The 27,720-nt window shown below is 38.1% G+C and overlaps 2 protein-coding genes across 2 annotated transcripts in view; one reads left to right on the forward strand and one right to left on the reverse strand.

The window, feature by feature from the left end:
• Window positions 1–2,150: 2,150 nt before the first annotated feature.
• On the reverse strand, window positions 2,151–21,586 carry LOC140148165 (protein-lysine N-trimethyltransferase SMYD5-like). The gene is made up of 12 exons (XM_072170026.1): window positions 21,476–21,586; window positions 19,541–19,789; window positions 17,754–17,875; window positions 16,992–17,061; window positions 15,569–15,673; window positions 13,128–13,190; window positions 12,911–12,981; window positions 12,000–12,106; window positions 10,424–10,480; window positions 7,827–7,921; window positions 6,357–6,427; window positions 2,151–4,421 (listed from the first exon to the last, which is right to left on the reverse strand). The coding sequence occupies exons 1-12, from the start codon at window positions 21,557–21,559 to the stop codon at window positions 4,301–4,303; spliced, it is 1,215 nt and encodes a 404-aa protein (XP_072026127.1). The 5' UTR covers window positions 21,560–21,586; the 3' UTR covers window positions 2,151–4,300.
• Window positions 21,587–25,230: 3,644 nt separating this feature from the next.
• The window catches only part of LOC140148167 (zinc transporter ZIP13-like), a 32,426-nt gene continuing 29,936 nt past the window's right edge, over window positions 25,231–27,720 (forward strand). Inside the window, exon 1 of the mRNA XM_072170028.1 lies at window positions 25,231–25,719. Coding sequence (XP_072026129.1) covers window positions 25,377–25,719 — 343 coding nt within the window. The 5' untranslated portion in view covers window positions 25,231–25,376. The remainder of the gene's footprint in view (window positions 25,720–27,720) is intronic.

Consider the following 27,720-nt stretch of genomic DNA (forward strand, 5'->3'; position numbering starts at 1 on the left):
GCAAATAGCTCACCCCGCACCCAGCAATTAACTCACCCTGCATCCCGCAAGTGACTCACCCTGCAAAAAGTAACCCACTGTGCATCCTGCAAAAAAATCACCCCACACCCTGGAAAAAATACACCCTGCACCCCGCATATAAGTCACACCTGTATTAGGGTGAACCTCACAAAAACCTACCCCACACCCGCATCACACCCTGCAAATGAGTTGCACCCAAATTATTTCCTGTATTTATTAGGACGACATGTACTAATAGACTTTCCCAACACACATTCTAGCTGGGCGGGTGTTCAGGAAAAGACTTTCCTAATATGTGTTCTGCTAAATGTATATGAATTATTTTCTGTATTATTTTACTAGGCCCTAAATGCTATCTTCAGTAGATAGCGAAAAAAAACAAGAAATATCAACTTTATACCAAAAAACTCTTCTAACACACATTCTAACTGCATGCATGCATTCAGAAAAATTGTCATAAAGATGACGATACAGGTTGTAATGGGCCAATGTAATAATTGGCAGATAAAACTATTAAATGTTAAATGTATGATTTATTCCCGGGGGGGTCACTCCCATTGTGGCCTGTACACCATCCGTGATAATGAAAACGCGTAAAAAGGGTAGTTTTTCGTGGGTAGGCACGACACGCTGGCGTGTCGCGTTTAGGGTGTCAAAACATGAAAAATTGGAAAAAGGGTAGCAAAATTGCAATTTCTAAATACGCGAAAATGAAATTTAGGGTATGAAATTTGATGTTAGGAATGAAATCCCTGTTTAGGGTGTCGTTTTAGCCAAGGGTTAAATCCGTGTTTAGGGTGCTTTTCAAAAGTTGATTATCGCGGATGGTGTACAGGCCACAATGGGAGTGACCCCCGGGATTTATTCCTTCTGTTTTTTACATACTTTTTTCACCTATTCATATTTTTTAACTATTAAAGCCATATTATAACATTTGCTGAGGAGGACACCCTCACTGATTTTTTAAAATTCATTTATTTACACGATTATATTGTACTTTATTAAACCAATATACCCTGCAAAAATCAAGACTCTAGGTGCTGTAGTTTTGTCAAAATCCGAGATTTTGAATAAAACGATGGAACTGGCGTTTTATTATTACGATGGAATTATTAGTCGAACGCATACACAATGTTCATAACACACAGTACGTACACGGCGTGCGGGACGGTGATCTACACAACAAAGGGTTGTACCATAACATGACTGAAGGAGTGGTACGTATTGGCGACATATGCGCTGGTAGTAAATTCCCATTTTCTTTGCTTTGCCGTAGTTGTTCGGCTCAAAAATAAAAGGGGGTATATCTGACAGTAAAAACTAACATTTTATGGCAAAGAAATGCTAATCTATTTTGTATGAAAATGTTATAATATGGCTTTAAATCACCTTTTTCAACTTTTTGGGTTTCATTGATCTTTTTCAACACAAAAATTTAGCTTTTTCAAATTTAAAGCCAGAATTCGGGAAGAAGCACAGAAAAAAAGCAGTTTTGCTAAAAAGAGAAAAAAATGAACTGAAAAAGCTTAAAAAACTAAATTAAACAAATATTTTTTATGTGAACTAAATAATAAAATCGGCTTCAAAATTCAACATAATAAAGTGAAATAAAGTTAATAAACCATCACTAACGATTTTATTATTTAGTTAGTGGTTGTGACAGCCAGGGCCAAGGATACATAATGGCCGGGCATAATGGTGCCCCCCATTCTTGAAACAATTGCACGCGGAGAACGCAAAAATTTCCACAAATACCACTCATTAATTTTGGTTATAATGAAGTTGAATTTCAGTCTTAAATTGATCTATTGATCTTAAAGTGAATATTTGTCTGAAATTTTGGCTTTCATCGCTTGGAGGGGGGGGGTGTAGAATCGTTGCTGAATTGGTCAATTTGGCACCCCCTCAAGGTGGCACCCAGGGCATGTGTCCCCCCTCACTGCACCATAATCCAAATATTATTACCATAGATTAGACACTCAAAAGAACATACCATACCTTTTCATATTACATTATTCATAATGTATTTCATGTTAAGTTTCATCAAATGACATGGTACAACATTTGCAATTCTGTTTTTTGTTACACTTCAGACTACCGTACAGTGTGTCTATATGTTCTCTCAAGAGGTGCATCTTAACTTAGGTTGGATAGAATAGATTGGTCTATTCCAGTTGAAATCCATACACCCCTTTGGCACACATGACCTTAAATTTTCACAAAGGGAGTGTGAATTTCAAATGGGGTTGCCTGAATGGATGATTCCATTTGAAATCTTTCATAGGGGGTATATGGATTTTACCTATAAAAGCCCATTATAAGCCCAGTTTTCAGGAAAGGCTCACAAAGCATGCACACACACAAAGTTATATTTTTACACCAAACTTGTCCTTCAAAATAGATCTTGTTTTAATGGGCTTACTTCTGACCTTCATGTGCTTTTTTACATTCAATTAAAGATGTTATTCAAGTTTTTTAAAGTAAAAAAAAATTAGGAGTTGTCTTGAAAAAGGTTTAAAAATCATGAAAGTTATAAAATTGTATATTCATACGTAGTGGTATAAATTAAATTAGAAGAATTTTTTGACTTCAACACTACTTAAAATTTGATCGCTTACCGGGAGCGCTTTCACAGTACCAACTGCGTCCTCAGCCGGATGTTATGGCTCTGATGATTTATGGCTTGTTGACAACCTTCGATGACGTCACACTAGAAGAAGATGACGTCAAAGGTGTTGTCCTCGTCCCCCTGGTGGTCTTGGGTATGAGTAGGTTGTCCCAAACTGGATCTAAGTCCAGTCCAGTCCAGCGGCTGAGGACGAAGTTGGTACTGTGAAAGCGCTCCCGGTAAGCAATCAAATTTTAAGTAGTGTTGAAGTCAAAAAAAATTCTTCTAATCATGAAAGTTATTCTAAAAAATACTACAAAGTATTATTATATGAAGCATACTTAGTCTCTGTGTGCCACTAATTGATCCATCATATACCATAATCATCTATTATTATAAGTTAATGACTACAGTACTGTATTATTTCTTGAATGAAAAGCTGAAATACTGTAAAGAGCGTACCCTTGGCATGCACCGGTAACTTTAGCAGCTTTGTGCAGGTCACATTTTACAAGTTCACCTCTACATAACTTTATCACAAATTGATTTTCTACTACAACTTTTTTCTGACAGATTTATAGACGTGCAAAAGATACCCCAGCATGCCAAAGGTAGCCCCTTTTATTGTACTGTACAGTGTATAAGTGGTAATTTTCACGAGGGTTTTAATTTCGTGAAATACGCACACGAATATGAAATTTTGTCATATGATTAACATTGGTAAGGCATAAATCTGGCGAAAATATCAACACGCACAAAAAGTCTTCTGTGTTGGAAAATAGCAAAAATATCTGTACGCCAAAATAACCACTTATACTGTATTTCTCTCTATGGGCTCTTTTAAAATTCCTGACACAGGACAGTGTAGGCATGTGTTATTTGGTTTATTTTCTCGAACGTTTAACGCATCAGTGATGCATGCATTTTTAAAACGTTTAACACGCATCAATTCCAGCCCCGTCTGGCGGTAAGATTTCATGAATACATGATAGATGCGGTGTACCTCACAAAACAGGAATTTCTAACAATGGGGGCGGTACGTGAGGTAAAATTCACACAAATGCGACGGCCCTATTACATGTCAGAAACTATGCATTATTATTATGTATTATTGTTAAAGAATGCATGTTTTTAGCAAGTTTCATTTAAATTATTAAGGTCGTCTTCAGATTTTGTTACTTTCAACTGTTGATTAGCATTGAAGAATAGAAAATTGAAGGCTGAAAATGACTTGCGTGTTACACGTCTACCGCAATTGCTAAATGTTTAACGGATCATGTGTTCGTTTAACGGTACATGCGTTTAACGTTCCCATGCCTAGGACAGTGCCACTTGGCTCCAATTTGCCATGCAATAGAGGAAAGGTCCTTGCACTTGGTTGTATGTTAACATAACAATTGATTGGACTAGAATCTCCCAGGGTTTACCCATATCAATGAAGAAAATGATTCTCTACTCAAAGAATGAATGGGTATTCCTTCCAATTTGCTGTGTATTGGCTTTTCAGTAATGGTCCTAATCATCATTATTATTAATTCATTGTTCAGTAGACATTTGCCCCCGTACACTCTCCTGGTGGTTTGTTTTAGTCTTAGTTTGTTGAAATTATATGAACCAAATAAAGAAAGTTAACCCCTGTCCTTGTCCCCCTTCTTGTCAGTATCCCAATGGTCATGATGCATCCTCTTCCATTCCATCCTCATCCTCCTCCTCCTCCTCACTGGATGTTTCATCTGGGTCATCACATTGGTCTTTACACTTGTCACAATCACACTCAAACAGGTAGTTCTCCCTGAAATGATACAGATTACATCAAATTACTACAAGAATAACAATAAAAATGTTGACATTCAGCACACACATTGAAAATTCAACTAACCTTGAATATTTTATGTGCGACAGAACATTTTCATCAAAAGAAATCATGAGATGTTGTGATAGACTTCCAATGAAGATGTTGTGTCAAATGTCGAAAATCAAGGTTAGTTGATTTTTTGAATTCCTGTGCTGAAAGTCAGTTAAAGTGTTTTAAAATTGTCCTTCAGGACAAGATGACATTTACAACATATACAGCGACCCATGTGATACACGACAGGTAGGTCAAATATTTTGAGTAGTAATTCTTAGTCAGTTAAATATTATTTTGGTAACTATAAACAATTTTATTCTCATAAAACTCCCCTTATTTTAAAATGAACATGAACAAAACTTCAGTTACGCAAACTGCAATAGTGTGCATAGGTTAAATATACACACAAAACTACAGATGGAAATTGCCTTGTGCTTTCACCAGCGGGATCATTAGTTGACTGCCACCTGTCTTAGGGAGTTTCAGCCCTCTTATCAAAACTCCCTCAAGGCGGGGGCTAAGCAGTGAAAAACACTACATCCCACTGATGAAACTAAAACTCTGCTGCTAATTAAATAAACTAATTCTCAGAAAAAGTATCGGGCACAGGCTAGCCAACCAAAAGAAGGGATCAAACACCAGTTAGCATTCATACTATGTCAGGTTGACAAAGCAAGACGCTTTGCCCATGTGGGGATATGCCATCACAGGGGGATCTGTGTGAATGTATTCCCAGATGACCAAACTAGTCTACAGTAAACAGACCGGATCTGACGCCTCTACCCCCACCATACAGTTGGAATCACTTAACCCTAGCTATAAACTGGAGTTGTTTTGAAGGAATGAGAACAAGTAAAAGATATGGCTAGCTGACCTGCCTGATCTGACTGAGGATACTGATGATGTACTTCACTTAGATTACCTACTCTTACGTGCACCTCTTCAAGCATGTTATGCATTATCAAGACTCGTGATGACATAGGGTCATATACGGCCTGATAGACGACACCCAAAGAATTAAAACCAGAAAACTCGGACTCGATCGCCATCTTGATACATGCATGGAGCAAAACGCCCTTGAGGCAATCATTGTCATGTAAGCGTGACATTGCATAATAGATGCATTCAACAAATGCACTTGATGCACCCTGAACGCGCTACCTAAAAACTTCAGATGAGATGCAGAATTGATTTTGTTTATTTCTGCACATCTGTGGCAAGGACCCAAATACCCACATTTTCCACCCCATTGTTGATGGAGCTATTGTACATGGTGATATAAGGAGTCCAGCTTCTCAGGCTTTATTTCTGTAATGATACCTGAAACCATGTGACTGGCCAATCCGATTTTGTGTCTGCAAACTAGACCACTCCCACTGAATAAAAATGGCTGTTACACTTCTTGTTTATGGATGAGCTAACTTGAATGGTGGCACACCTCATATTTTTGTTGTTTTGTGACACATTACAGCCTTATTGTAATATCTGCTCACACAATTAATGCCAAAATGTATGATCTTATAACATGAAATTGGTTAATTTTTTTCAAATCTGATTTTTTGGCATATGTGTAACACTTACACCATTTCCAATTTAAACCTAAATGAAATCTGCAAATTTGTTTTTGTAGGCCAACAAAGCAACAGATTGTTTTCTCATGTATGAAATAAGTTAAAAACTACGTATTACTTGTTGCTCAAGAACAAAATGATCCACTTGTACTGAGATGATGATGCATCTAATGCACTCCCTCCGAGGGACTCATTAAATTAGATCAACGTCTCAGTATGTGTGCATGATATTGTATAATTTCACTCTCAACAGTAATATGCAGTTAGTAACTTATAATGAAACATTTGTGTGTTTGCTGGGTATTACCTGAGGAATTTCTGTCTTGAATGTCTGCTACTTTCTCTTGTACACTCATCCAGATAATTTATGCAGATTTCCTGTAACAAGGAACACATGTCAAAGGTCAATGTTAAGGTTATTATCTGTTTCCTTAGTGTTATTCTTTGGACCATGCAGATATTTCAATATCCCCATCATTAACCATTAACCCTTCTTCAGGACTAGTTGACATTTACAACATATACAGCTACCCATTCATACATTTGGTGGAGAGTGAGGCACATCGACATCGCCCGGTTAATAATTACACTATACAGCAAGAGACACTGAAATGAATACACGGGATCGATACACGTGGATGTGCTATGCACGATTGATATTCAGACGATAAATCTTTGGATACCGGGTTTGAAAATGATGAATATCTCACGTAAATGATGTCGTATAAAGAAACCAGATGTGGGTCCTTGCACTTGAATATATATTTTTAACAGATATGATATCGCTGGCTTGCGCTTTGAGATACTAGCTTGCGTCTTGAGTCAAAAACTGACAATAATTTTGATTTATATGTGCCGAATTATATAGCGCAGTGTATAGGCCAATTGTGAAGGTAGTCTAAAACCATATGACCTATGGTGTACCATGCTTGACTAACACACAGCGAGGACAGTAACCGGGCTAATCGGGGCTATTGTCAGTAGCCTTAGTCAGATGCCCTTCGGCTCTTATGCGACACAAAACTATTGAACAGGTCGATATAAAATGGCTATGCGTGGCGGTGGATTTAACCTACCATGGCGATTTCTGCCATGAAGATATCGGGGCGATGACACTGTGTGAGGCAACACAGTCAAGTATCTATCCTAGTAAGAACATGTGCAGCATTGAAACAGTGACTGCAATCTACTCTCCATTAATTATGAGTCAAAGGTCTGCTCCTTCCTTGGGTGCCAGTGACTGCAATCTACTCTCCATTAATTATGAGTCAAAGGTCTGCTCCTTCCTTGGGTGCCAGTGCAATCAAAGGGCATAATTTCAAATCAAAAAACAAAACTTTGACATATACTCCCAAGGTAATTTATAGCTACATGTTATAAAGTCTTCGTATCATAATAATTTCCAACAAGATGAATATGATAAGAAGTAAAATAAAATACCTAAATATAAAATACCTGCTTTTGGAAGAGATTCCAAGAAATTCAAAGGTGTCCTATTCAACAACACTTGAAATGTGTCATAATATATAAGAAACTTAACATTTTGATATTATGTGAAATGTTTTTGACACAAGTCTCCACATACATAAATGACAGTGACAATTTTTTCACTGACCATCCAGGATTTGAACCTGGGACAATAAGATCACTAGACCGATGCTCTACCAACCAAACTATAATGAGTCATATGGTGAAACACCTGTCCATTATCATCTTCTCACCCAGAAGCTTAGACATTGTTTGAATTTCTCATCCAGATTATCTTTCATGTACCTACCTGACCTTCTTCAATATCCCTGAGTGCAACCACTGTCAATGTTGAATTACCATCATTAAACCTTACTTCTGCATTGGCCACACAGCTATGATTACCTTCAGAGAAAACATGTAATACAGGTGATAAGATAGCCAGGTATTCTTTCTAAACATCTCTGTATTTACTTACTCAGACACAAGATTGTTCACCTCAAATTAAAGCAACATTTCTATAAGAAAGAGAATTGTTGTTCTTTTCCACAAAATGTTAGTTTTTACTGCCAGAGATGTTTCTGCAGATGAGGCAAAAACAAAGAAATGGGTTATGACCTTCGTGCATGCCACATACGTCCAGTGTTATGAACATCGCATATGCATTTTACTAATATTTTGATCGTAAGAATTAGAAAATGTATTCCAGCGTTTTATTCCAAAACTCACATTTTATCACAAATACAGCACCTGAAGCCTCGATTTTTGCGGGGTATGATTAGAGGTTAATAACTGTGCATCGGTTATTTGGAGGGCATTGTGAAAAATCTAAACATTTTGCCTTTGGAACCGAGGAATATCCCGAGGTCCAAAGGCAAAATATTTAGATTTTTCACACTGCCCGACATATTACCGATTATTAACCTCATTCATAACCATCACTTTCATCTCTTCACTTAACAAAATGTCACACAATTTTCCTAAAAAATAAACAATTTGTACGTTTTCGCGTATATTAATGAGGTTATGAATAGTTTACAATTACAATCATATAAAAATCAGAATTTCGAAAAACATTGAGGGTGTCTTCCTCAGCAAATGTCATATTATGGTTTCAAGGTCCATATCATCTTCTCTAGTCCTGGGGAAGTTGACGATCTGGGCTAGTTGATTTATGTTGCGACTGGGGTATTTGCTCATAAAAAGCACAACTTTAGCTATCAACAGGTTAAATTCACAGACTTACTCTCCCCATGGTTCAATTAGAATTTGGTAAATGAGCCATGAGAGTACTTCTCCTGATACATGAATATTGATATTCTTTCTGGAATGTAACTGTTGTAATCTAACTGTATATGTAATGGAAATATAAATCACTAGTCTTCACATTCTGTACAATACTAGTCATACTCTCAGATCATCTAATTCACTTTTGCTCTCATCACCACCTAAAACAACATTTATCTTTGGATACAGTGTCTTTTCAGTTACCATGCCAAAATAATGGAACTCTTTTCATTTAGACATGCTCTATTTTAGTTCAGACATTCAAGAACTTGTTCAAGACGCTTTTATTAATTCTACGTACATCTTACTTCATACATATATTGTTATCACGCATATATATACATATATTTGTTGCTTCTTGTGAACTCAATGTATTTCTGTATGTATTTTTCATGCACCTCCATATAGGGTCACTAAAATTGTTTGCAGAATTCCTTTTACAAATTAAGCATACTGCTAACCTTCCAGCGCATATTGTTTTCCACAAGATCCTATGCACACGCTTGACGTCCGTCGTGCGTATACGCGACGTTTAACGGATAAAAGGAACCTTTATTACAGATTGATGATGAATTATATAAAATGCCATTATTTTTATTATTATAATTATGTCCCTGGCATTGCCATAAACATAAATTTTGTTATCCATTTCTGCAATGGTCAAACACAGATCATGTGTCCCATCATGCATACCTATTTCAGTGGCGTGCCGTGGCGCCTCTTCCCGGGGCTGAAGAAAATCAATTTTGCGCCCTTCCTCAACAGCCCGAAAAGGTTGCCCCAATTTTTTTACGGTCGTTTGAAAAAGTGAAGATCAAAAAAAAAAAAAAGAAGGATTTATAAACGCTACCGCCCCAAAAGCAACACATTTTGATGTAAAGTCACAGAATTAAAACCAGAGAACCAGGACTCGACCGCCATATTGATACAGGCATGGAGCAAAAATTGGGGGTATTCGGTTTCCCTCGGAATGCGCTCGAGGCATTCGTTGTCATGCAAGCGCGACATGGATGATGGGCGCATGTGAGAGACGCGATGCGACCACGCGCAGTACTGAAACGCTTCAGATGAGACGCATGATTGTTTTCGTTCGTCTCCGCGCCGCGGTCGGCAAGGACCCGAATACCCCCAATTTTCTCCCCATAGCTGACGGCGCGATTGTACGTGGCGGTATAGGGAGTCCCGGTTCTCCTTCTCTAATTCTGTGTGTAAAGTACAATTTTTTCACATTTTCCGCCCTTTTTCTTTACTTTTTCTCGCCGCCCTTCTTCTTCCTTAAGCACCTTCGATTTTGCCGCCCCTGCTTTTGACCCGGGGCTGGTGCCCCAAAGCCCCTCCAAAATACGCGCATGTATTTCTACAAACCACGCCCTCTATCAATTATGATGATTAGATTGACATGCACTTTGTGCAACAGGCTGTTCCATTTGAAATCCGTACAAGACCTATGAATGTCAAGACATTTCAATCTTTCACACAGGGAGTATGTGTTTCAAATGGAGTTACCTGAATGGGTGACTCAATGCATTTGAAACCTACACACTCCCTGTGTGGGAGATTAAGGTCATGTCTTCCACAGGGGGTGTATGGATTTCAACTAGAATAGCCAAACATACTTACAGCAACTTTGCAATGAGTAAAGACCCGACCCTTCACAGTTAAGGAATGATCCAGACTCTGAAATAAAGAAACACTTAAAATTCAGTCCATATTGATGGAATATAAAAGAAACGTCTGTCCCCCAAATATTGGATGTCTCTTGACTCACACAGCACTTTGATTCTGCCTCACAATAGGCCTGAGCATTGCCAGTGTTATCCATATCATAATTTGAGGCAAAAAAATATGATATATCATCATGTTTTTTAAGCTTCAAAACAACTTGAACTTACAAAATTTGACCTTCGAAAATTGCTCAATTTTGAGACTATTGCAACCAAATTACTTAAAAGGGCATTTCGTGATCCACAGCCTCATCAAAAAAAGTTGAGATCTTTATACCACTGGAATCCTTTGACTGCATAATGTTTATGTACCAAATAGTTGGCGATCCTGACTTTCAGACCACCCGAGCTATATAAGGTACAAATGGCAAATTTATCATATTAAACTTTCACAACAAGGTTAAACATGTTTTCAACTGTACAAACATACCTTTTATTCCATCGAACAAGCTTTATTTTGTTCCAAAATTCATGTTTTTATAGCTATTTTTGACGTAAAAGAGCTGGTAACAAAACCGGTGATGCCAGCTTCGAAGTTTTCGCGTAGCATAAGCGCTTGATGTACGCTCGTTTTGACGGCAATTTACGCTAGCGTATCATGCATTTTCAAGCGCGTTTGACATCGTTTTACTGCGTGACGTAATTCTGCATTTATTCAAGATGACGAATTTCTCGAAAAACGTGATGTATTTTACCCCGTAATTTCCCTCATTACTCAAAGCCCTGCCCTCTTTCACAATATTTTAGCTTCTTGGATATCATCGGAAACATAGATTAGTAATATTAGATAGGTCACTGTATTTTTAATGATTTTTTAGATGATTTTTATGATGAAAAATTTGATGTTTTAAGCTTCTTTTCAAAAATTGGTTTTAGCTTGTTAAAAAACGGGTAAAAAATCGTTTTTAGCTTGTTGGATATTTTTGCTTAATAGTTTAAAGCTTGACTCCTTAGATGAAACTTTTAGTTTAAGTTAGTTAGAATATTAAACCTTGATGAAATAGTAATATTTGAGCCCTATATAGCGCGGGTGGTCTAAAAGTCAGGATCGCCAAATATTTCTTGCAGATTAATTTGTATAGCAAAAATATTGTCAAATTTGAATTTCATTCTGGTATACCAGAACGAAATTACAACACTGGCCTATGGAGCAGTGTAATACATATAATCATGCATAATTCGCAAACACAAAATCGGAATCAACTGAAATTTTGGGAATAAGCTTTTTTCGGGGATATCTACTGAAAAATGTCATAAAAAGGGGATGCTAGGATCACGAAATCCTCCTTTAACACAGTAGTACATGAAAGTATTTTCTACACAAATATTATTTCAGATTGAAACAAATGTGTAATTTGTGATCGATCACACATAGTATGTATGTAAGTCGCCATGTTAAAATTCCTCACTTCCAGCAAAACCCAGCATGGGTGCTGGTTTATGGAGTACACCAGGTGCTATGCAAAACTGACCTTTTTCCATGTCAATATACAGTTGATCAATGAAAGAATCCAGCTGCTCTCTCTCATCGTCTGGTATGTTTAATGCATCACAATTGTGTACATACACACTCAAGGAACTGTAAATGAACAACATTATTATATCATAAACCTGATTGGGGTTATTTAAGTAGTGTCACTGGTGCAACCAAAGGAAAGCAACTGTTACTGGTATGAGCTCAGGAGCCCCTTCCTGGTAGGAATATTTCTTCTTCCCTTGTCTCAAGTCACTGATTATTACGATGGCATTTTTTAATACTACTGGTGATCTAAAATGAGAGTACAGGGACCCTCGACTCAGATCTCAAATTAGGTGCTTATTTGGGCAAGCTGTTGAGGGTTCTCAACTTTGTGAAACCAGCATGCTGTGTGTGTGTGGGTGGGGTTGTGTGTGTCACATGATATGCCAACATCCCTAAACACAAACACAGATTTGTTATACCTGCTGTGAGGGATGTAGCTACAGTAGGCAGCAGTGGGCAGAGGATACCCCGGACAGAGCATACCGCTCACTTCTGGAGCCATCAAGCCCAACACTTAATTTCAATGCTGGATGGAGCCCACCACTCACACTCAAAGAACATTTTACAGAATGTATCTTAAAAGTATCAAATGTCTGTAAATTGCCACCATCCACTTAACCTGTGCTAGCTACATCCCTGCCTGTTGTAATTACCTGTAATAAAATGCACAACCCGAAATTCAAACAAACAGAGGTAACTTGTTTTATATACACATCATATTTATCAGATAAATACAAGTTTTGGGGCCAAGGATATGTGCCCAGCACCTAGCTCATGCCCGCTATTTTATCAAGACCCTGTGATCAGACTGGGCATACCTCTCCTACTACCTGCATAATTGTCAGATTTCAGTTCACATACCTTGTCCCTATGCCTTGTCCATTCATGCCAATAAGAGCAAATACCCTCCGCAAACCATCCGCTGTAAACCACTGCAATGCAATACAAGAAATGCACCCACAATCAATCATTACTCAGTGTTACTGCACAAATCAGACATCAGAATCCAAAAATGTTGAAAAGGTATATTTGTAAATTTGATGAATACATATAACAGGTACAAACTGATACTACTTACCGTTTCAATGCAGCTTTCAAATAATGCATTTGTGAGTAAACCTTGTAATATGTCTAGCTGACCCTGTAAGAGAAGAAATTACATCAGATTAGCATACACGCAAGAAATCAAATAACTTTATAAACTTCTATCTTATATGAGTCCATCTTCAAAGTCTGTCCTCTGTAGTTATAAGCTGGTTAAGCAGACTGATGCAGTTGCTAAGAAGCATTCCAAGCCAAATTTACAAAGTTGTGGAAAGTTGAGAAGTCAGCCCACTATAAGCCATACTGGAAATAATGACATTTGTCCACACAATGGTCATAGGTAGGACCTTTTTATAAACTAGACTAGACTGAAAAAAAAAACCTTTATTGGCATTCTTTCAGTAATTTAAATCATAATGTCACAAAAGACGCCAAATTGTCTAACATGAACATTGTCTTAGCTAGCAATCCTCCACCTGTCATTTGCGATAGGCAGTTTACTCCTGGGACAGGTATAACTACCAGCGTTCGAAATTTTGGTTGTCCGGTTGCCCGGGACAACTAAAAAAGTCGCCGGACAACCAAAAATACTGATTCGGTTGTCCGCGGGACAACCATAAATCTAGCCAAAAGTCACATTTGTAGGCCTACGGACAACCAAAAACTTAGACGGACAACCAGAAATTGTAATCTGGTTGTCCGTGGGACAACCATTTATTTTTCCTAAATTCGAACACTGATAACTACTATGGCCAAGAAGCGAAGGTGTCCCAGTGTGCTTGAATAACCCAAGCTATACCAGTTGAAATCCACACACCCCCTATGGAAGACATGGAATGAGAAACTCGATTTGAAATCTACACCTCTGTGTGGGTCATGTCTTCTACTGGGAGTGTATGAATTTCAACTGGAATATTAGCTCAATATTAAGGGATCTGGAATGAGCGTTTGACAGTATTTTTGTGGGACATGAGAGCACATCAGACATATCGAATTGCATTCTGAATACGAAGAATGTCTTTCTGATATCAAATAATTTTCATTTTTGAAATTCACGATATAATACAAATTTTATGACAAATTATTAAAATTTGATATTTTTCACATTTTGATATATAACAGTCCTCGAAGTAAATTTTAAAAATCTAATGATATATTCTTAAAGTGTATGTAGCTGGGAGGAAAAGCCGACGATCAATTGAAAATTTTGACCTTTCATATTGAAGATATGGATTTTGTTCCCAAAAAGACCTAATTATTTTTGGTGTTTTGGGAAAAAAATTCATATCTTCAATAATGAAAGGTCAAAATTTTCAATTGATCGTCGGCTTTTCATCCCACCTACATACACTTTAAGTATAAATCATCAGATTTATAAAGTTAACTTCAAGTACTGTTAAATATCAAAAATATCAATTTTTAATCATTTGCCATAAAATGTGTATTACCAGAGAAGATGTAATAAAGAGGAGGGTCAACGGAATTATATCCTTGAGATAATCCCGTAGGTAATCCTGTCGCATCTATTCATAGTCCTTTATTCTCAAGTAGTTAGACATCCACTTGAAATATCCTATGATGTTATGTGTGTGACCGCCCATGGTTGACCAATTTTCACTTCAGAATTGAAAATATTTCCCATGTTTCTATAAAGAATTTGTTAAAAAGTATGAAACGTGTGTGTTAAGGACCTGCTGCTTGGATGGGACACCACATGTGGGTAATACAAGAAAGAAATCGAGTGCTGTAAAATTTCCCCCCAAATCCACCGTTTTTTGTAATTATATAAATTTCTAAAGAAGAAATTTTAAGGATTTTTTAGAGAGGTGATGATTGTTGATCATTTCTATTTTATTATTTTATATATTTTCCTGTCATTTCCTGCCAACCTAATAAAGATATTCTGATAATTGATAACATTCTTTATCTTAAATAATAGAGTCTGAAAGTGGCAACAAGTAGCAAAAATTATAATTTGCCATAGAACTTCAGTCATATTTTATCTGAAATCTGACAAGATGACAGGGTCTGCATGCATGATGTGTATAGCATGATGACATGCACACACTGACCTATCCCTAAAAGCAGTTAGCTGCAACTTGTGTATCACACCCATCCCGGGTTCAAACCCTATTGTGGTATTCTATTGTTAAGCAGCTAAATAGGGTGATTCATCATTTACTTTGAGTGTAACGGTCTCACACATATTTTGTTTGAGGATAGCTTGATCAACCTCCTCTTTATTACATCTTCTCTGGTTTTACATTATGAATTTCAAAAAATCAAAATTATTTGATATCAGAAGGACATTCTTCGTATTCAGAATGCAATTCGATATGTCTGATGTGCTCTAATGTCCCACAATAAATACTGTCCAAATGAACATACCCCAGCCCTTAAAGTACCGGTAATTATAAAATTAAAATGTTACTGAATGTTTGCATACAATACCTAAATGTTGTTTGGCTCGCTTACCTGGAACTTCTCCCCAAGCAATTTATGAGCTAACTGCTTCTCAGAATTAACAGGAACCTGACAAAACTGATTAAATTGGGCGATTGTGTCATCTTTGTTTCTAGACTGAAATAGAATCACATGTATCAAAGGTTAAGTCATGAATTCATACATTGTAGCTGCCTATCTAGGTAAAAAAAAAAGTGCAGTGATTTATAGTGCGCTACGCACAGGTACAATGCCTAAACGTTGATCCACAAGCCTCAGCACACTTTACAGGTTGTCGCTGACCACTACGGCCCCACATCATTCCATAAACCATTAAACAACAATTCAGGGACTTTGCTGCTTCAAGAGTGCACACCCTAGACATTCCACAAATAACCTTCGCAACCAGGATCAGCTCCCCAAGTTTTGTACAGGTTACAACAAGACAAATTAGCAGTAAGTTGTCCAGGGGAATTTCAAGCTAACTCATTTTTTCCACAAGAGTGTACTAGGCACCGCCAGGGTTTGAACCTGCAAACTCGCACCATAGTTGAAAGCCTTATCGATGGAGCTAATTTGATGGTTGATGCAACAACACTGTAAAATGCCTAATTTGTTTTACAATAGCAGTGGTATGGGAATTAGTAACACAGTGAATAAAGGTGCTTGACTAGACTGTAACCGAATTGTCACAGTGTGTTTCTACCTCACATTGGAGCCCATCACCAAACATTCTTATTCCAAGTTTGAGTTTGATAGCTCCAGCGATTTGGATTCCCAAAGAAAATAAATTGAATATCACAGTGGCCCATAGACTTGAAGTTGAACAGTACTGTACATGTCTTGCAGGATGGTAATCACCCAGTCACCATGTTTTTCAGGTCTATTATTTCAATGGGCTTATAAGGAAGATATGAGGTGGGTATGAGGCTGTCAATCTGCTCAAGCACCTTTAATTGTTGACATGTATTTTGATGTAAAATTATATGCTGTACCAGGGGAGTACCAGTGTAGTAACTGTGCAGTACCAATGCTGGTGGATCCGGTACAGTAGCAGCATTGGAATTAGGTACTTTGTGTGTAGCAGTCAGGTACCTTGGTGAATGCACTGTGCAAATGGTTACAATAGCAATCTTGTAGTGAATTACTGAAGATGATAGTATAGAGGCCTTGCATGTGACGTATCATCCCGTAAATATGGCGTACTACTCAAATGCATTCAACAAAAGCATGATTGCAATCTACCGTGACAGTTCGTCTCACACACATAACCCAGCACTACGATCAAATAGGTTGATGACAACATTTGATTGAATGGACTGCACTCCGCCATAACTACGGTGAAGGACACCGGCTCAAATCCTTTGTTTGGAGCCAATCGATAATTTCATGCAGGGCCTCTATATGGGTCATGTACTCTTAATATCCAATATTATGCAAAATTATAGTAGTGTACCTGTTTAATACTAGCAATCATTTTGGCAATCAGGGTGATACTGGCTGACTCAGGAGGGTAGTGCATACTCCTGAAAGGAAGAAGGGCAAGAAAGAGAGCCAAAAGAGTGATTAAAAATGTCTTTTGCAGTTATGTTCTTTATCATCTGATGGTTATACCCATCTTTTGAAACAGGCAAGCAAAATGAAGACACTTCAACAGAAGAGTGGATGAAATGGACCATTGGATACTGAATTTTACATGGTAAACTTGAATGGACAACTTGAATTTTTGCAGATGTATTGTAACCTAATGCAAAGTTACATAAAGCTCATGCCGTGTATACTAGGAGTTTAAGGTGGTACTATACCCCGTGATAAATTTGTGACTATTTTTGCATTTTTCTCAAAAAATAATCCAGTTACTACACTGGAATTTCAGTGACTCAAGACAAGCGGTATGTTATTTATGACAACAAAAGAGGTACCACAAGAATGTACCTCATTTCTTAACATATAAATGAACCACTTATCTTGAATCACTGAAATTTCAGTGAAGTAAATGGATTCCTTGCCCCTATTATACATAACTTTTGTTACCAGTGTGTCAGGTTGTTTTTTTGAGAAAAATGCAAAATTAGTCACAAAATTGATCAGGGGGTGTAGTACCACCTTAAGGAATAACAGCAATAAAATAGGCAATTCCAGTTGAAATCCACACACCCCTCTAGAAGACATGACCTGTACCCTGATTGGATCCGATTGTATCATATTTGTAACTTACTTCCATGCATCTTGTAGGATGGTCAATGGATGCTTAGGGCTTGGTGGACTCTGTCCCATACATAACACCTCATGGTATGCATTCTTAGCCTTGTCTTGACATTCACTGCTGCAATATGCAACCTGATAACATGATAACAACACATACAAGTGAGAACTGAAAGTCAATGGCCTGGTGACAGTAAGGTGAAGTTTTGATTTGATTACCTGTGTTATGCATCAGATGCACTCAGGAATTTATATAAAACATGTACTGTGTATTGATTTTACTTTATAGCTCATATAACAGGCTAGACATTGCAGCTAATGGAGATATGTCTCTGAGTCCTCCTCAAAGTAATCTATTTGACAACAAAACCTGATGTGTGATGTTTGCAGCATCAGGGTGTTTTAAAGAAGGGAGCAAAGAAACTTTGGCTGAAGTAGCAGCCTCATACGGCACCGTCTTGAGTCCAATGCTGTACTATCGGCTATCTTCAGATAGTCAATGACATGATGATGACCCCCAGGTTATTGGACTATTCCATTTCAAATCCATGCATCCCTATGAAAGTATGCATGACCTTAATTTTCCATATAGGTAATAGAATTTGCAAATGGGATTACCTGAATGGGTGACTCTATTTGAAATCTACATCCTCTGTGTAAGAGATTAATCATTAGGTCATGTCCATTGTGGTGTTTGTAAAAATCCTTTTTGGGGAGGTCTTTGTCTGAGGAGGCAAAGACCCGGGCCCAAACTCAACACAAACATTGGCAAATATGAGAGTTACCAAATCTTTCAAAGACCCCCTTTGCAATGATTTTTCATCAAATTTACCCCCCTTTTTCATGCAAAATCAAGAACAAAATTTGGCCAAAAACAACCCCTTTTTTGTGGTTTTCAATGACTAAAATTTCAAACACCTCTTTTCAATGACTAGAATTTCAAACACCCCTTTTCAATGACAATAAATATTGACATAAATTTTTTTTTTTCCCCAAGTACCCCTTTTATCCAAATTTCGCGGACAGTGCAAATTAAATACCCCCTATTTTATTGACTTCACGGTCAAATATCGCGGACAGTCCAAATTAAATATCCCCTATCTTGCCAATTTCACGGTCCTTGTTACTGGTAAAAATATTAGCCCTTTTCCGTGCTATTTGGTAACTCTCATGGTTGCCAACTTTTGTGTTGACTCGAATCAAGGCTGAGAATCTCAGCTAAACTAGAGCTACATCCTCAGGGGCGTAACCAGACCTGACCTTCCGGGGGGGGGGGGGGGGGGAAGATTGAAAAATTTCCCAATTTTTGACCAAAAGTTGTATTATTTAATTATGTGCGCATCGCGAGCGGCTTGCCGAGAAGTGATTAACGGGTGGGGGCCAGGGGCCCCCGAGGGCCCCTGGTGGGGCCAGGGGCAAAGCCCCGGTGGGGGTCAAGGGGGCGGAGCATATTGGCATATTAGAAGCTAAAAATCCAGTGTTCAGAGTACAAAATTTCACAATGAAAGTAGTATAGATCTTCTTCCCTCTTTCTTTCCCTTTTCTCTTCTCCCTTCCCCTTTTCTCTTCTCCCTTCCCTTTTTTCTTCCCTCTTTTTTCTTTTCTTCTTTCCTCCTTCTCTTCTTCCCTCTTTTTCCCCCATTTTCTCTTCTCCTTCCCCTTTTTTTTTCCCTCTTTTTCTCTCCTTCCCCCTTTTCCCCTTCCCAATTTTTTGCTCTTCTTCCCAGTTTTTTTGTGTCCGGGGGGGGCAGCCCCCCCTGCCCCCACTGGTTACGCCACTGTACATCCTATAATACTTACCTGGCATTGTGGACATCTAGTATGTTGTAATTGCTTAACTTCACAGCACTCTGGATGGGGTAGTACAAGGCTAGAATTCCCACTTAATCTCTGTGCCATCTTGTCAGCAGTCTCCAGAGATCTCATGCAAAACTCGCATGCCGAGTAACGGTAGGAGTCATTCCATAAGAATTGTGCACAGACTATTGGCGTCTCTCTGAATAAAACATCATTTTCTTGGAAGTTCTTACCGGCAAACACTCCTCGGCCCTGATAAGAATTTGACATATTGATGCGTGTTATATGTTATTTATCTATGTTAAAAATTAAAGGGACATTAATATATTCACATATGTAGAGATATTTGGTTTAAAATTGCTTCCACTTACCAATCAATTTTGAAACCAATCAAGAAATCTATTTACTATTCACCACGACACACAGTATAGTCCGGGGGCACTTCAATTTGAAATGGATATAGGTGTAGGGCTGGCACTTTCGCACTAAGGGGCATTCGGTGAGAGCAAAATGTAAAAAATATGGGGTCATTGGGTGAGAGCATGCTTTTGGCATTCGTTGAGAGCAAATGTAAAAATATGGGGTCATTGGGTGAGAACATGACCTTTTTTAAACGGAATCTTTGGGTGAGAGCCGAAACAGCGCGACAGAAACCTCGAAAATCGAATTTCTAGTTCTAAATGGCTTCAAATTGCTTTGTTTTTTCAAAATAAGTGATAAATGAAAGTTGCTGTTAAAATTGAACAAGTAAGGGTCTTTGGGTGAAATTGCATCGCAAAATGCGATGCGATACCGTCGAATTCGACCGCTGCCGCTCAGTGAACTGGAGACCGTGAGCCTACTAGTACCTGGTACTAATAGTAGGCTCTTCTTCTTCCTTCTTCCTATATACGTGCATACGGTACCTCAAACGCTTAAGGCTTAACGTGCATAGTTTTTTTACCTATGCACGATCCTGGAACCTAGGATTGATTGCAGATATCAGAACCGGGGATGGTCCCCCTTCTCTTTTCGAATAGCTCTAGTCTGACACTTAATGTGCACAGGGTTTGACTCTTCCTGTACACGGGACCAACGGCTTTACGTGACTTCCGAATCACGCACGAAGCAAATACACTACCTATATCAGTGCCGTACTATTACGCTGACTTTCAGATTCGGCGAGGAGGATTTATTTCGACCTCCTGGTTTGTTTACAAACAGAGAGGTAGACAAAAACCGTTCCGCTTGTCCAAACACTCAAGTATCAGAAGGATGGTCCACAATAGCGTGATTCACGTAACCTGAATAGGGATTAAAAAGCTGTCACGTAGAACCATGTGCTTCTATTGTCCAATTTGCCATCAAGATTTCATATGGAAACAGTTCAGACCCAGTACACGATCATGTCAGAAATTAATATTTTGTTCTGGGTCTGATTATTCGGACTATACCTATATATGCACGTGATAAGCAGTGTAGGCCTATGTATGGGGGCGAGAAGAAATTCTTCAATTAAATTCTGAAATTAATAACTGAACTGAATTGAAGGATTTCTGACCATATAGGAACTTTTTGGGAGGGAAGAGAATTTTCACCTAAGGCAAGCCCAAGGCTCAAACCCTCGTCGATCGTATCTCCCGGACGGTCTCCAGTTCACCTCGGGGACCAATAGATTCCACCAGATCCGTCATGAGCAGTAAATATTTGTATACTATCACGGCAATTTTTGACCCGAAGATATAGGGATGATGACGCTGTGAGTGGACTGTGTATCATGTATAACTTTAAGCTTTAATACTTTGTTCTGGGTCTGATTATTCGGACTATACTACATCCACGTCACGACCACGTTTATCATCAACAGTGCAAGATACTTCAGCTACTACGAAGCTCTTCACTCACTCATTCACTGATCATAAGATGTGACGTAACACAACAATTATAGCAAATCGTTACCTTGATATCATCAATTTGCTTGACAATCACACCATTATTTTGAAGAATACTTCCAGGCATGTTTTGGTCCATGGAGGCTGCCATTTTTAAAAGGCCAGTGATAGATGGCGCTATGTAACGTTGCGTTTTAACGGGACCAGGCGGCGAGCGGCATGATATAGACAGAGACGGCAAAATCATGCAGCAATGTGTGTCATCTCCTCCGGCTGCGTCAGAATCTTGGAATTGTCAAAATTCCAGAATAATTCCAAGAATCTGATGCAGCACATTTCCTCCATGATTCAACATCCATCTCCAGCTTACTTCATCTTCACTGGCGTCACTTTCACCTTCATCTTCACCTTCATCTTCCTTTCACTTTAGCACTTTCATTCACCTTTTTTCATCATCCCCGGCTTCACCTTCACTTTCACCTTCACTTTCAATTTTCATCTTCATCTTTACCTTCACCTTCACTTACACCTTCATCTTTACTTTCATCTTCACTTTCATCTTCATATTAAGGGACCGTTCACAAACACTTGTAAGGGGGGCCTGACAATTTTTGACCCTCCTAAGGGGGGCCCTGAAAAAAATGATCACAAATTTTCCTGGAAAAATTGAGTTTATATGCTTTTCTATGGGGTTGACCCATAATTTTCATGTCAAAGAGGGGGGGGGGCTGAAATTGTTGAGGTCTGTAAAGGGGGGAGGCCGAAAAATGTTCGCGATAATTATTTTCTATCAGGCCCCCCTTACAAGTGTTTGTGAACGGTCCTTAACCTTCCCTTAATTTCCACCTTCATATTCACTATCACTTTCATCTTGTTATCTTTACCTTCATCTTCATCTGCATCTTCACTTTCATCTTCACCTTCACTTTCACCTTCATCTTCACTTTCACCTTCACTTTCATCTTCATCTTAACCTTCCCTTAATCCACCTTCATATTCACTGTCACTTTCATCTTGTCATCTTTACCTTCATCTTCATCTTCGATTCATCTTCATCTTTACCTTCATCTTCACCTTTTTCTTCATCGTCCTCTCTTTCATTTTTATCTTCACTTTCACCTTCACCTTCATCTTCATCTTCACCTTCATCTTCACCTTCATCTTCACCTTCATCTTCACCTTCATCTTCACCTTCATCTCCATCTTTACCTTCATCTTCACCCTCATCTTCAGCTTCATCTTCACCTTCATCTTCATCTTTACCTTCATCTTCACCCTCATCTTCAGCTTCATCTTCACTTTCCCCTTCATCTTCATCCTCAACTTCATCTTCATCTTCACCCTCACTATCATCTTCACTTTCATCTTCATATTCATCTTCACCTTTATCTTCAATTTCACTTTCATTCACCTTCATTCATCTTCCTCTTCATCTACACCTTCATCTTCGCTATCATCTTCACCTCACTTTCATCTTCATATTCACTTTCATCTTCATCTTCATCTTCATCTTCACTTTCACCTTCATCTTCACCCTCATCTTCAATTTCACTTTCATTCACCTTCATTCATCTTCCTCTTCATCTTCACTTTTTCACTTTTCATCTTCATATTCACCTTCATCTTCACATTCACTTTCATCTTCACTTTCATTTTCATCTTCATCTTCATCTTCATCTTCACTTTCATCTTCATCTTCACCCTCATCTTCAATTTCACTTTCATTCACCTTCATTCATCTTCCTCTTCATCTTCACTTTTTCACTTTTCATCTTCATATTCACCTTCATCTTCACATTCACTTTCATCTTCACTTTCATTTTCATCTTCATCTTCATCTTCACTTTCATCTTCATCTTCACCCTCATCTTCAATTTCACTTTCATTCACCTTCATTCATCTTCCTCTTTACCTTCACCTTCACTTCTATATCCACCTTCATCTTCACTTTTATCTTCATCTGCACCTTCACTTCATCTTCACCTTCATCTTCACCTTCATCTTCACCCTCATCTTCATCTTCACCTTCACTTTCATCTTCATCTTTATCATCTTCATCTTCATCTTTATCTTCACCTTCATCTTCATCTAGCTTCATCTTCACCTTCATCTTCACCTTCACTTTCATCTTCATCTTTATCACCTTTATCTTCATCTTCATCTTCATCTTCACTTTCATCTTCATCTTCATCTTCATCTTCACCTTCACTTTCATCTTCATCTTTATCATCTTCACCTTCATCTTCATCTTCATATTCACTTTCATCTTCATCTTCACCTTCATATTCATCTTCACTTTCATCTTTATCTTTATCGTCACCTTCACCTTTATCTTCATCTTCACTTTCATCCTCATCCTCATCCTCATCTTCATCTTCATCTTCACCGTCATCTTCATCTTCATCTTCATCTTCATCTTCATCTTCATCTTTATCTTCACCTTCACTTTCATCTTCATCTTCACTTTCATCTTCACTTTCACCTTCATCTTCATCTTCACTTCCATCTTCATCTTCACTTCCACACTTCCATCTTCATCTTCATCTTCATCTTCAACTTCATCTTCACTTTCATCTTCACTTTTATCTTTATCTTCGCCTTCATCTTCATCTCCGTCTTCATCTTCATCTTCACCTTCATCTTCATTCACCTTCACTTTCATCTTCATCTTCACTTTCACCTTCATCTTCATCTTCACTTTCATCTTCATATTCACTTTCATCTTCATCTTCATCTTCACTTTCACCTTCATCTTTATCATCTTCATCTTTATCTTCACCTTCATCTTCATCTAGCTTCATCTTCACCTTCATCTTCACCTTCACTTTCATCTTCATCTTTATCACCTTCATCTTCATCTTCATCTTCACTTTCATCTTCATCTTCACCTTCATCTTCACCTTCACTTTCATCTTCATCTTTATCATCTTCACCTTCATCTTCACCTTCATCTTCATCTTCACTTTCATCTTTATCTTTATCGTCACCTTCACCTTTATCTTCATCTTCACTTTCATCCTCATCCTCATCCTCATCTTCATCTTCACCGTCATCTTCATCTTCATCTTCATCTTCATCTTCATCTCCGTCTTCATCTTCACCTTCATCTTCATCTTTATCTTCACCTTCACTTTCATCTTCATCTTCACTTTCATCTTCATCTTCACTTCCATCTTCATCTTCAACTTCATCTTCACTTTCATCTTCACTTTCATCTTTATCTTCACCTTCATCTTCATCTCCGTCTTCATCTTCATCTTCACCTTCATCTTCATCTTTATTCACCTTCACTTTCATCTTCACTTTCATCTTCATCTTCACTTCCATCTTCATCTTCACTTTCATCTTTATCTTCATCTTCATCTTCATCTTCATCTTCACCTTCATCTTCACCTTCATCTTCACTTTCATCTTCATCTTCATCTTCATCTTCACTTCCATCTTCATCTTCACTTTCATCTTCATCTTCATCTTCATCTTCACTTTCATCTTCATCTTCATCTTCACTTTCATCTTCATCTTCACTTTCATCTTCACCCCCCGTCTCCGGTTCTTTCTTTGATCGTGTGTTTGATTGCATTGGCATTTTGGCCCGGCATTTTGGCCATTTCATTTAGTGTGTTGAACTTCTTTAAATAATTCCTATTATTAAATATTCTTAAAATATTTTCGATATTAACCACACATGCTCATTCGTGCAGAAACTTTTTTTTTTTTTTTTGTCAAAAAGTTAATGAACTTTAATATGCCATCAATCTAAGCGTTCCGACCCCCTCTGGACTTTGCCACAACTAATTGGTTCTCGGTTTCTGTGGGATCCGTGGTTGGCAGGAGCGTACAACATAACTGACGCGATGAAACACGGGCATAAGCGAGCAGGAATGTGACTACGTGAGCATAAACAACAACTTTTGGGGTCTTGAAGACCTTTCAAAAGCCACCTTTTAGCTCTGTCTGACCTCATCAAGATGCATTATTTACATCAGTTATTACTACTATGTATTTTCTTCTTTGCATCGGTACAATTTTCAGAATCAGAAATTCACAGAGCTAAAACTCACGGTGGAAAAAGTTTCTCGTATCCTTCCGGAGAAATTCCCGTCAGCACGAGTAGCGGTGATGGTAGCGGTAGCACGGAGTCAAGGTCTACCGGGGCCACCGGGGATAAACTGGGTGAGAAGTCGGGGTGGCGAGACGAACACTACGTACAAGCATGGGTTTGTTCAATAGTTGCGTCCCTGGTGGTTGGTATGGCTGGGATTTTCCCGCTATTATTGCCTATACAAGAAGGACCTGACCTCCAAAAAGGAGGTAAGATTATCTGTTGAAATTCATGAATTTATTGTAACTTGTTGTACTGGTAGTAGTCTAGTAGAAGAGTAATTTTACTAATACAAGTTACTAGTACGAGGAACCCATACCGATACCGTACTTAGCTCTGCTAGTACGGTATGGGATGATCTGTAATGTATGCAAAAAGCTAGTGCAACATAATTTCAATTAGAGCAAGTACGAAAACATACAAGTCAAGGCTCATAGAGCTCTGCATGTTTGTCATAATATAAATTACACGGGTTGTTGTACTTCTTACCTAAACGTTCATGTTTGAAATTGTAATTAATACTCCATTATGAATCCAGAAAAAAATAAATATTGATTGGTACACGATCCAGTGCAGGTGAGTGTCAAAAATCCCCGGAAAATAAATTTAATCACAGCGATGACCGAGGGCAGTCCACAGAATTAGAAGTTTACCCAGTCTATGTTTTGGGTGAGCACTGTGTCATTTGAATTTTAACGTACGGGATTCCCGGATTGGAGACTACCAGCTTAAACTTGGTCAGGTCAGAGGTTAATTGAACAGAATTCCAAGTAAGATATGTATATTATAGGGGCAAGGACTAAAACTACTGCACTGGAAATTTTATTTCAACACAGACACCAGTTTCGGAGTTACAGTCAAAAATGAGCGAAAACCAATATTTGATCAATAAATCAATAATTACTTGCCTTGAGTTTCCGAATCTTCAGTGCAGTAGTTGTAGTCCTTGCCCCTATAATATATAAATATCTTACTTTTCACCAATGCGCTATAATTTTGAGAAAAATGCAAAAATATGCACAAAATTGGCCAGGGGTGTAGTACCCCCTTAACATGTAACTTTTCCCATGCACTTTTTTCATCTTTTGTGGCGATTTTTGCATACAATGCAGCATTATGGTTCTTTATAAGGACCTCTAGATTAGTTTGATGAACAATTTAGAGTGAGTAACATGTGTAATGTACTGACAAATCGATGCACTCAAACTGAGATGGCTCTTCGGTGCAAACTTAAAATAGGGCAGCATCAATAACGAAAATGTCATACCAATAAATGACACGTCTGTTTTGCCCAGTTTTTTTTAAGTTTGCCTTGCGAACTAACAAGTTACATGCTATATAAATAAAATAGTAAAATACCAAGTGTCAAAGCTGATCTACCAAAAAATGATCTAGCTCAAGATTTACAACTAGCTTTGAAGGTGGTTGAACAAATTCATCAGGATCGGTAGAGTAAACTCATTAACCAAAGTTCTTGATATCTGATCCAGAAATTGCACTTACTTTGTGTATGCGTTTCAGCAACACTGTTGCCTTTGTCAACACTTGATGATGAGTGATTCCTACTGGCAACCGACGCTAGATGTATCTCCAGCGTAGGTCTTGGTGTTGCCAGTTGATTTTCCATCTGGGGATTTTCTTGGGCCCAAAAAAAATTGTGAGGGCCCTCAAACATTTAAGATCAAGGGCCCAAATGGCCCTCAGAAATTCTGGCTTATTTCGAGGCCTGTAAAAATTATAGTAACTCAATTTTCAAAAATGCCTCCTTTGGCCCCCATGGACCAGATCATGTCACATATTTTCATGACTTGACATGTTTTTCAAGCTAAATTTAATGAAATCTTGAAAATGATGAATAAATTGATTGCCTCATTTCAGTCTAAAATAAAATAAAAGACAGGAAACAAAACAATTGACTTTCGGCTCCTATAATTTGGTCTGAAATACTGTTTCATGAGACCTGACTTGCTTCTTGCATGTTTCCATGTGTCTTTTAATATATCTGCATGAGTGTTGTCAAAATGTTCAAATGCAAACTAGTTGACACATTTTGATAAAAAGAAGCGAGTAGACTAGACATTGTGTTACTTAGTAAGTTGCATTAATTTAGCCTACTTCCATGACACATATTTCCGATGTACAGTATAAACAACATTACATATCGGGATTCATAAGTGGTGATCAATGTCAACATTAATGTAGCTGCAGCG

This window comes from Amphiura filiformis, chromosome 3 (assembly GCF_039555335.1).
Source record: "Amphiura filiformis chromosome 3, Afil_fr2py, whole genome shotgun sequence".
NCBI classification, from domain to species: Eukaryota; Metazoa; Echinodermata; class Ophiuroidea; order Amphilepidida; family Amphiuridae; genus Amphiura; species Amphiura filiformis.